We start from the raw sequence: 11821 nt of genomic DNA, 5'->3' as shown, positions 1-11821 counted from the left end.
ATGCACTTAGCTGAAAAATATAAAAGTTCAGAATGTGGACTTGACATTGTAGCTACCCTTCCCTTTTCCCTAAGCAACGTTTCCACCCAGAAAAGTGATTTGTAAAAAAGACAGGTCCATATTTTGTTTCAATCATTCCACAGCAAAGGCAATCAAAATTTTTTTTGCATTGTCATTGTTTTAGAATAGAACCATATTTTCCAAGGCCCCAATTTATACCAAAATTAAAACTTTTATAATCAATCTTTTACAGAACATAAGCCCCATAAAAAAATTGTAAAGTCCTTCTTTTTTTATTTTTTTTTTAAACCATCCCTTGCTCAGTTGGAAAGGCTGCCTTTGCAGCTCTAAGGACCTGAACCTGAAACCAACTTCACTGGCCAAACCGAACTGAATGGAAATAGAAACAACCCGCGTGAAGGCTGAAAAATAAACTCCTGGCACTCCCTTGTTTTGATGATCGAAGCCACTAGCAGCCGGTGAGGAGTTCTGCCTGCAGCCCCACGCTGCAGCGGGTGGGTCCCTGCTCCTTCTAGGGCAGCTGCCCTGCAACTCACAAAGGTGAAGGGTCGGGGTCCCGGGGGGGGCTGGGGTTTTGCAGCAGAGTGCATGGACCACAGCTGGGGGGGGGGGTAAGTACCATTCGCCCAGCGCAGGGGAGCTCCGTGCAGATGAGGGGGTAAGTACCATTCTTGTGGGGTTTGGGGGAACCCCTGACGGGTTTCCTGCGGGGGCGCCGGGCGCGGACGAGCCCGTGTCCCTCCCTGGGCTGCGTGAAGGGAGGGGCCGCGCTGGGACGGCCGCAGGCACTTGCGTAGGTCCCTGCACTGGGCCCTTCGCGCCGTGAGGGGGCGGGGCCGCGGCCGCGCTGAGGCGATGGGAGGCGGCGGGGTCGGGCTGCGGCTGGCGCGGGTCGGAGCGCGCCTGGCAGCGACGGCGGGCGCGAGGCAGGGCGGCTCGGGACCCGGCAGCAGGAGCCTCTCCGCCATGGTGAGAGGCCAGGCAGGGCCCGCCCTGGGGGTGCGGGAGGGCAGCGGACCTGGGGAGCTCCCCAGAGATCCTGGGGCAAGCGAGCAGCCATCCAGGCGCGGGGCAGGCGGCATGGGCAGAGGGAGCTCTCCAGGGCTGGGCAGGCGGGAGTCCCCCGGGTGGCAGGGGCTGAGGACAGAGGAAAGCCCCCTGGGAGCGGGAGTCCCGGTCTTCTCTCCTCAGCTCAGCCCTAAGCCAAGTTCCGCACTCTGGGGACCCCATTCCAGATGTTACTTGTGCTGGATGCGTCATAATAGGATCATCCCTCATTTTCCCTCTGCGCTGTGAAAGAGCTAACTGCCTGGACTCTTGCATCACCATCATTAGGGTTCAGAGCCAACTGTCTGCTGAGGTAAAGATGGCACTTCACATCTGCCTGAGCTTTTGTTTCATGCTGTCTGCAGAGTTGGGTGCATATCTCTACGTTTGTGATTTCCTTTGCTGTGATAAGGATTTGATGCTTAATTTGTTTTTGTGTTTTTTTAAATGAAGATTTTAATTGTGGAACACAAAATGCAGCTATCATGAAAAAATACTTTCCACTCACAGCATTGCAAATTGGCTCGATTTGTTTCCTGATAAGGGGCCAGGTTAGGTGGGTAAGGAGGAGACTTTCTGGGGATCAGGTGGGTATGAGCCCCTGAAGGCAGGCAAGAATGACTTCCCCAGAGAAATGGGGTGATGGGTGAACAACAGCCTTGCAAAATGTTGCGTAATCCATTTTGAGCAGTTCTAATATTTACTGTTTGTCTGTCACCAATAATGTGCCAGGTGCGATTCACACTGAAACAAATAACAATTGGTTTAAAAAGTTCTCCCAACTCTTGGCGCTTAGTTTAACTAAATATTCAGGGGAAAGTGGTGGGAGGTGAGGGACTCAAATGCACTTTTAAACCCCCCTCCCCCCCCAAACTAGGGACACTAAGAAATTATTATTCTAATCCTTACGTGCTTGATTACCCATCAAAAAACTTTTCCTGCTCGACTGACCTGGATGTTCCATTTACCAGCTGAAAGCTCATGATCTGTCAATGTGAGAAGCAGCTTTGGTTCTTCATATCTGTCAACATGTGAATGGGTGGGTTATGTGGATATGATACTGGGAAGCACAGGATTCATAATCAGGAGACGGGTTTTATCTCTAGCTCTGACACAAATTCACAATTTGACCTTGAGCAAGTCACTTGACTTGTCTGAACTTCAGGTTACCCATCTTTAAAGTGGGAGTAATAATACCTAACTCCTAGGGTTGCACAGAAGTGTAATTCACTCATATTTGCAGCACTGCACTGAAAGGCTCTAAAGAAGTGAAAATTATCTTGTGCAGGTTGTCTGAATGTGATTTTCCCTGGGCAAACCAGTTGATGGAGCTTTCAGGCTGTGCCCAGTTCATCCATCCTTGATTGCCCCAGATGCTCTTCACAACCAGCCCTGCCATCTCATCTCCTAATTCCTCTGAATGCAGTGTCCTTTAAAAGCCACTGCTTGAAAAAAATGTATCAAGTATGTATTAGGCAGAGTAGTAAATCTGCTGAGCCAAAGGAATACCAAAGTTGGGATGCTGCATGGGCTTGGGAGCCAGGATCCTGACCAGGAGTATGGTAATTCTTTGGGAATTAAACTTGGGGTAGTTAAATTTGTTCTTTATCTAGTATTGCTAATAACTAAACTGTATCTTTAAATCAGGGCTAGGGAACCTATGGCACGCGTGCCAAAGGCAGCAGGTGAGCTGATTTTCGGTGGCACTCACACTGCCCGGGTCCTGGCCACCGGTCCAGGGGGCTCTGCATTTTAATTTAATTTTAAATGAAGCTTCTTAAACATTTAAAAAATCTTATTTACTTTACATACAACCATAGTTTAGTTATATATTACAGACTTATAGAAAGGGACCTTCTAAAAACGTTAAAATGTATTACTGGCACGTAAAACCTTAAATTAGAGTGAATAAATGAAGACTCGGCACACCACTTCTGAAAGGTTGCTGACTCCTTCTTTAAATGTTCATCTAAATGTAGGTTATTGCTGATTATGTACTATATGTACTGTTTGACTTTTAAACCAGCCTTTGTACTTTCACATAATTTAAGCACTATACCCAGATGTACAGACACTCTTTTCTTAACCTATATATTATAATTTTAACATTAGCTTTAATAAAAAAAATTTAAGTCTGTTTCAGTCTTGGATCTACCCCCTCTTCTCTCAGAAGATATGATTATTTGCATCCCCTGCATTTCAGTCTGTATAGAGCATAGGCAGTCTGATTTTGACATCAAGTAATAGATAATCATATATGCAAAATTAGGTAATAGCTCCCCCATTTCCCCCAGAACATATTTTATTATGCACATCTTTGATACAGGATAATGGATGCTTCAGCATCAGACTCCTCTCTTTCTTTCATGGACTGCTTTCAAATAAAGCTGTTATTTTTTAACTAGCTTAGGGCCCATCATATGACAAGATATAATCAGTAAATAATGGGTTGGTTTTGTATGCTAAGTCTTATGTTTACTTTTCAGTGTCCATATTCTGTTTGTTTTTGTTGTATCTTTCCACCTCTTCAGTGGGTTTACACTGTGCTTCATTGTTTGTCACCACAGATACACACATGTGAGCATGTTTCTGGAGCCTTGCACCTCCTTTAGGTTGTCTTAAAATAAATCAGCATGTGCTCCATATACTGCTTTTTACTAAACTTTTATGTCAGTGGCAGGTGCACATGTGTATATGCAGCCAGAATGCAGAACTTGACTTTTACGACCATTATTTCTAAGCAAAATTTCTTCAGTGTCAAAAGAGCTGGTGTGCACTGAGGACCAGGCCTGTGGCAAACAAAATAAATCTATTTATTAAAATCTGATGTTCAAATCTGAAATGGATGGATTCTCCGTTACTCCAGTGGGGTTTGGATAAAGCCTCAAGAAACAACTGAAATGTCTTAACTGATTCTAAAAAATAAGAACAGAAAAATCTCCAACGAAACAAAACAATTTTACCTCCTGGCTGACTATAAACATGACAAATTTCAGCCCAGAGACTATTTGTACATGCTTTAAAACAGGCTTAAAGGGAAATTCTAATCAATAAATGTTCCTGTAGCAACACTTATATATATGTTGGTGAAATATTAATTTTATATTAAAGCAAGGCAACTGTTTTATACGGAAGGCTAGATAGACTAGATTGAAATCTTAGTTTTTGGATATTTAAAACTTGTTTGTTAGAATGGGTGAATCCAGTTGAAAACAATTGTTTAAATCAGTTGCATTAACTGCATTTGTACAGAGTGCTCTTTTATCCTCCTGGTTAGTGAATGTGTTATATTTTGCTTCGTGGAGTTAATTACTCGCTTATAGTAATATGTATATTTAATCTTTAAATGATGCATGTGTATTTATCATTACTTTCTGTGCCAATATCATTCAGTAATAAGGAACAATCTTAAAACCTTTCTGCTGCTTAATTACAAGTAATTGAATTAACTTCTGATTTGACATGTAGCACCATCTAGTGGTGAAGTGGTAACTTTTTATATTAAAGATGTGTACAAAGATGCAGTACTTGTATACACATACACAGCAGACTATATTTTCAAAAAAAGTTCACAACAGCATTGCCAAATGAGTGTATAATTAAGTTTGAGAACATAGCCTGTGGACTATACATGGTCTGGCACTTCTAGAATGAAGTAACCACACACTTTAAAACGGTCAAAATAAAAACTATTTACAAAGGCAGATCTATTGGGTGGAACTCCCATCTTAGATTCTATTTTGCAGTTTTTGGTAGATAATTGTTCAGCTAATTGTCTGTAAGTTTTCACAAAATGAGGATGGTTGATTATTAATATATGCAAAGACAAAAGGCAACAGAGAATTTCTGTTCTACCTATTGATGAAGTGGGTCTTAGCCCATGAAAGCTTATGCCCAAATACATTTGTTAGTCTCTAAGGTGACACAAGGGCTCCTGGTCTACCTATTGTGTTCTTAGAATGAGTTTGGGATGGGTCTGTGACCAGGGACAGACAATTGGATAATCGACCTTTGGATGAAATACTTGGATTTTAGCTAAGATCAAGTATAGTATCAGTTTAATATCTCATACATTCTGTCAGAGGGAGGGAGTGTGTTCTGTATTTTCAGGGAGCAATTTAGTAAACTTTTAGGATCTTATTCTACTCTCAAGGTCTCATTCTGACCTCATACCTGTTTTAGGTCCTGATTCAGCAAGGTACGTAAGCATGTGCTTAAATATTAAATGTGTGGAGGAGTACTCATTTGCTTAAAGTTAGACAAATGCTTAAGTACCTTGCTGAGTCTGGGCCTTTTAGTGGGAATTCTATTTAATTGAGTTACTTCTGATTTGTAATGGTATGAGAGGGGACCATTCTTCATATCCTTATACAGAACTCCTCAGTGCTGTCTGTGGAATGCCTTGTGTGCAAATTGGGGGTAGCACATATCCTTTGTGCCAGATTGTTTGTTTTTCCTTTCAATGCCATAGAGAAACATTTATAAATAGTTACTGAATTCAAATAGTAACAATCTTGCTTTTTGTTTTTTAAACTTTCTTCTTAGGAAATACAGGGTACAATAATTATACATAGTACACAGTAATTTCTGGTATAATCTATGCTTTTCTAATTTAAAATTGGTTATGCTTAGTATTTCAGGTGATATGCCCCTTTTAACTTTGACTAATTACTGTACATTATGTTTAACTTTAATATTTAAATGAGGGGAAAATGGCAAAATTGGATTGTCTTCATATATTTCAAACTTCACAGTATATGGATAATTCCGATAGGCCTTATATAAATGAAAGTAAGAATACTACTGGACAAAGGTATTCCTGAGTCCATATTTCATCCCAGCAAAAGAGTAAAAAACTCTTGTATGCAAGCACGTAACCAAAGTTAATTCACCAAAATAGTTGTGTTTCATGGCTCAGTTAACTGGCAAGTGATGGTGTTCTGTTAAATTATAAAGTGGAACAAAACCGCATAGTAAATTTTCCACTTCTGTTGTCCTGAAGGATTATATTTTTGAAATACATAAATCATAATTTCAGCACATATTTTTCTTATTGTTGTGTAAGGAAATGAGAGGACATTAACCCCAGTTCTGGAATGTATTTTTTTTTCTTTATAGTCTTCACAGTCTCACTGGTTGACAACAGAGGAAAGGACCCAAGTTTTACTTGACCTCAAAGCTTCAGGATGGTCTGAGCTGGGTGAAAGAGATGCCATCTACAAAGAGTTCAATTTCAAAACTTTTAATCAGGTAACTATTGCTATATATTATTCTTAATATAAAAGGAAATGTAATTATCCTAGTTTGTATTGTGTTCCTAGTGAAGAGATGTTCACATCCACAAACCTAGGAGTATTTGGGACCAAATCCTGTTTGCTTTTCTCATGTCAGTAGTGTCACTGAAGTTATCAGGCCAGATTCTAATCTCAGTTACCCAAGTGTAATTCATTGACTTTATTGGCATTGTTCCACGGTAAGGCAAGCTGAATTTTACTGTTGATATCTTTGTTATTACTAGCACTCCTAACTTAATCATAAAAATATTTGCTATCAAGAACTTTACAAAGGTGAGTAAGAATGAAAGCACAGTTATTTACCAAACTCGGGGAAAAAATGTGAGAAGTGTCATAAAACTCACCTTTTATACAGAAAAGGACAGTTATGGTACTGTCTTGAATGAATTGCAATAGACGCTCTGTAAGGCTACCTTTGATACAGCAGATTGTAAACCCTGTTGGGCTTGAATTTTAAGTCAAAACCCTGGGCCATGCTGTGTCATCAATTTTTAAGAATTTTAAAATTTGAAATCAGAGATGAAATCTGCTTTGAAAATCGGTGGCACCATATGGCCAACTATGATTTAATATATTTTCTTAAGATAAGATTGTCAACTAGATTCTTGTTACCATATCTCGTTTCGGAAAGAAAATTTGATTTCTGATTAATCAAGTGAGATGCATACAAAAAAAGACAAGTTAGAAGAGCAATAATTAGCTGTATTATGGCCCTGCTAAATAAGACAAGAATTAATCCTAACATATCCTTCCCATTTCAGTGCCCTTAAACTTGGGTTTATTTGGAGAAAATATATTCGTTTCAGTTATGTCTTATTTAATTTTCTCATTGCTCTTTTTTTAAAATCTGGCCTTACTAATATTTGTTACACCTTTTATATCAGTGACCTATTTTTATTCTAGCTTGGATCGTCTTATGCAGATTTAGGGTCACATTATCAAAAGGTTAAAGCTTTGCCTTGTAGCATATGACTGCAGTTGTGCACATGTCTGTGTGTAGGTATCCACCCAATGTTTTTGAAAAATTGCCCCTAAATGTGTTTGTTTAGGTCTCCTACTGCTCTTCCCCTCATTTCTATTGCTTGGGTACAGTCAATTTAATAATCCTCTGTTCTGGTCAAAATGTAGTAGATTGTTATATACTAAAGATTAGCTGTGAAAGATCATCTATTCTTATAGTTTTAGGCAGATGATAATCTACGTGTGGAATGGGAACAGATGAAGATAATTCCCAGTTCCTACTTTATTTTTGAAAGGGCTATGCTGTCCCAGGGGTGAAGGGTAAGGTTACATTTTTTTTTAAAGATGCCATATTCCTCTGAAGATACCTCTTCTCCTCCTTCCCCTTCACCTCTGTCCCATCCACACCACACTGTATTTGCAGTGTAATATCTATCTAGATTTGTAGACTAAAGCATGTTAGTGCTGCGTAATGTGCTGTTTATTCTCATGGCCATAGTATAATCCAGACCAATGTCTTTAGGAGACCCTGTGAAGTGAAATGTGTAAATGACAATTTGCAATGCCCATCCTTTTTAATATTTCAAATACTTAATTGTCATAGTGAGGAAATTGCAGCCATTAGAGAGAACTTAGATTAAAATGTGTGTGAGGTAGGGAGAAAAGAGCAGCATCGCTACAATACAGAGCAGGAGCAGGTATAGAATGTCACATGTGGAGCCCTGAATACATTTTTCCTGGATTGCACTTTAAACCTGGGAGTTAATAATAGTACAAAACAAACAACTTCAAACTAAACAAATTATGAGGCAATGAAGGAGGGGAAAACCATGAGGGGGCCTTTACATGAGAACTGGATGGGAGAACTGGAAAGCCAAGGACAGAGGGATAGCTAATTCTCTGCATCAAATGTAGTCGTACTCTAGGTGCTGAGCTTACAGCTTTCACGCTGGTGGCACTCTTTAAAGTGTCCATGCGACGGTGTAATTGGAGAGCTTGTTGGCTCAGCATAGCTGGAAATGCTTTTTTAAAAAATTAGCATAAAGTAGCCTTTGCATATTGCAAATAAGTGAAATAAATAATTTCTGCTGATCATCTTTAGGCAATGGACTATATACCAAAGAGATGAGAACAAACACAGTCCTGTAATAGAAATCCGGAAAACCCAGCTACTTAGAGCAGTGAAGACGTCAGAAGGAGAATTAAATAGTTGATTTTTTTTAAGGCTTTATCCTTGAAATGTTACAGGGTAGAAATTAGTCAGCTATTCATAAAGTTGCAAGTCCAAGAGAGAGACATGAAGAGGATGCTAAAGTGGAAAGTCAAAATATATTTAAATGTACACTGTACGGTATACTAAGCCTAAAGTTAATAGTCTGTTTTGTTTTGTTTTTTCTGGGTTCAGAATTGGCTAGGTCTCACCCCACCAAATATATCATCTTAAAATGGTACTTTTTTGAAATGTCTGTTCCAGTTGGGTGGAAGATATTGGTGGATGCTCAGTGTGCCCCCATTCCTGCTTGACCCTTAAAAGTGTGAGATGGAAAGGGCTACGTAAGAGCTATCATTACTATGAGTGATTGGAAATTGGCTTAAGAATTCAAAACTTCTGGCGCTTTCAGCTCTGTGTATCACTGGGTAAACTAACGGGCCAAACTGTCTACACTGCTTTCGTTGCGGTCAAGGGGGTTACATGCATCTATATAAGGGCAGAATTTTGGCCTTAAGCATTTAGAAAATTGGGGCAGCTGAGGTGATGTAACATCGCCATTTGAAATTTCAGGCTGTAGAACAAGTTGGTGGTCTCTTAGCCTTGGGGAATGACTTAAGGTGGAATTTGGCTAGAGAATGCATGCATGTTTGCAGCTGGAGTTAGAGAGCTAATGTTTGTCTCCTGGGAAGGTGGCACTGAAGATAAACTGAACTGGTATAGTTTAATTCATCTACCAATGCTTATATTTACTAATGTCCCCACACAACATTTACTTATTTATTGGTACGTTTCAAAAGCATATTACAGATCAGAGAAACAAAAGTGCCAAAAATGGAGCTAGCTAGCTACCTGATTTGTAGAGTTTTGCAGTCAATATGCTGTCCTTTAATAAACATGGACTTTTAGGTGTAACTTCTTTTATTTAATAAATCTTCTGTTTGCAGAACTTAGTGTGAATATTTAGTAAAAGTCAGACAGCCAAGAAATACAGTTTCCTCTATGATCTTCATCCTGCCCTTTTACAGATGGCATAAAATCAGGTGTGTAAAAAAAACAAACCCAAAAACCTGAGCAGTTAAGCTGACATGAAAGGTATTTCAGATTTATGTTTTGCAGATGATATGAGTATGATTAATGTATTCATTGTTTCTTTATTGCTTCCCACAGATAATGGGCATGATGCATGGAAAATTCTGTGGCTTTAAAATCTATGCCAGGTTTACAAAGACTCTGTATGTCAACAGATGTTAAGAATATAAACAGAGTTTTTATTATAAAGTCACTCAAATGCGTAGACTTGAACTTGGTTTATGTATATTATTTTCAGTATGAGGGAGAATGAAATGAAACTTCTGTGAAATGAGAGAGTTATTTAGATTCCTGAAGCTTTCAGGCTGAGATTAACTTGATTAAAAGCTATCAGAAATTACGCTTCTGGCTTGGGAAATTATTTTATTACAGGACTTCACTTGGAACTGTTGATGGTGTTTGTTTTTTTGAAGATAAATTTTATAAAAATGGGCTTTTGAGAGTGATTTTCAGAAAATGAGTTGGAAAACAGTTTGAAATGTTCCTAAAATAAGTCAGTGAATGTACTTCCTGTTGTCAGTCCTTTTCTCTGCTGTAATTGCCATTGCATGCTAGTCGTGATGTCTTGGTTTGAAAAAATATTGATGTACATAATGTCCTCCATCCAACCCTGCCCAGAAAGAAAAGCATCTGGTGTCCATTGCAGCTTGTTCCCCATCCCTCATTTAGGCAGTTTCTATGTCTGAAATGTTATTTTCCACTTTCTCCTCATAGCCATATTATAATCATTGCTGTTCACTCCATTCCCTACCCAGATTACCAGACCCCAGCCAAATACAGACAAGCAAGTTTCTCCTTTAGCCTTCCTAAACATGATGTATTTTTTCTTTCAGTTACAGAGCTATGAATAGGTGCTCTAAGTTGTATAATACTTAAAATACAATAATTATGAATAAGGATGAAAACGAACTGCCCAGCCAGGATTGTACACTTCAGAATAGCTGCTCTAAGGTGATGGTCCAACCACCGCCATCCCTCAAGTAATCTTTGGTTGTAGTAGTTGCCAAACACTCTGGCCCCCAGTCATCTGCAGGTGTGTAGCATTGGTACTAGAACTTGTGACCTTTGGCTTCAGAAACAGGTCTGGGGCAGCTGGGGGGGACTGAGGCATGAGAAAATCATGGTGCCTGATCACCTCAAACTTGTCCACAGTGAATTGCAGAATCCTGTAATGGCTCAGCAAGAAGACTAGCCATCATACATGGTCCCAGCTTCACTGGAGACAGCCATCAGTCCAACCTGATACTGATCCTGCCATGTTCACAGATATTTTTTTTTACAATTACAGCTTCTGTTTTGATTGGCAAAACATCTAAAACAGGTAGGGTGACCATATGTCCCGTTTTGGCTAGGATAGTCCCCTTTTTAAGCCCTGTCCTGGATGTCCCAACTTTCTTGGCAAAACTGGGCATTTGTCCCATTTGCTTTTGCCAGCTTATTCTCAATTGGCAAGAGCAAATGGGACCGCTAAACTGAGGATGGAGTGGAGGTTAAGGATAATCTAGGCATGGCCCAATATCTAAACAAATACTTTGCCTCAGTCTTTAATGAGGCTAATGAGTTTAGGGATAATAGTAGGATGACAAATGGGAAGGAGGATATGGAGGTAGATATTGCTGCATCTGAGGTAGAAGCCAAACTTGAACAGCTTAATGGGACTAAATCAGGGGGCCCAGATAATCTTCATCCAAGAATATTAAAGGAACTGGCACATGAAATTGCAAGCCCATTAGCAAACATTTTTAATGAATCTGTAAACTCAGGGGTACCGTATTGGAGAATTACTGGAGAATTGCTAAAGTAGTTCCTATTTTTAAGAAAGGGAAAAAAGGGTGATCCGGGTAACTACAGGCCTGTTAGTTTGACATCTGTAGTATGCAAGGTCTTGGAAAAAATTTTGAAGGAGAAAGTAGTTAAGGACATTGAGGTCAATGGTTATTGGGACAAAATACGACATGGTTTTACAAAAGGTAGATTGTATCAAAGCAACCTGATCTCCTTCTTTGAGAAGGTAACAGATTTTTTTAGACAAAGGAAACACAGTGGATCTAATTTACCTCAATTTCAGTAAGGCATTTGGTACAGTTCCACATGGGGAATTATTAGCTAAATTGAAAAAGATGGGGATCAATATGAAAACTGAAAGGTGGATAAGGAACTGGTTAAAGGGGAGACTACAACGGGTCACAGTGAAAGA

General features: G+C 39.6%; 1 protein-coding gene across 4 annotated transcripts in view; it reads left to right on the top strand.

Annotated features, from left to right (window-relative positions):
• Positions 1-426: 426 nt before the first annotated feature.
• The window catches only part of PCBD2 (pterin-4 alpha-carbinolamine dehydratase 2), a 36660-nt gene continuing 25265 nt past the window's right edge, over positions 427-11821 (top strand). The window contains exons 1-2 of one of the 4 annotated variants that reach the window (XM_077825000.1): positions 427-479; positions 6187-6318. Coding sequence is in view for 1 of the 4 variants with exons in the window: in XM_077824998.1 (XP_077681124.1) it covers positions 877-990; positions 6187-6318 (246 nt within the window). In the remaining 3 variants the exon portion in view is untranslated. Of the gene's footprint in view, positions 480-864; positions 991-1267; positions 1382-6186; positions 6319-9523; positions 9576-11821 lie in introns of those variants that run through there. The other 3 variants (XM_077824998.1, XM_077824999.1, XM_077825001.1) reach the window with 3 other exon arrangements.

This window comes from Eretmochelys imbricata, chromosome 8 (assembly GCF_965152235.1).
Source record: "Eretmochelys imbricata isolate rEreImb1 chromosome 8, rEreImb1.hap1, whole genome shotgun sequence".
NCBI classification, from domain to species: Eukaryota; Metazoa; Chordata; order Testudines; family Cheloniidae; genus Eretmochelys; species Eretmochelys imbricata.
Note: the sequence above shows the minus strand (reverse complement) of the source record. Positions and strands in the feature narration are given on the sequence as shown.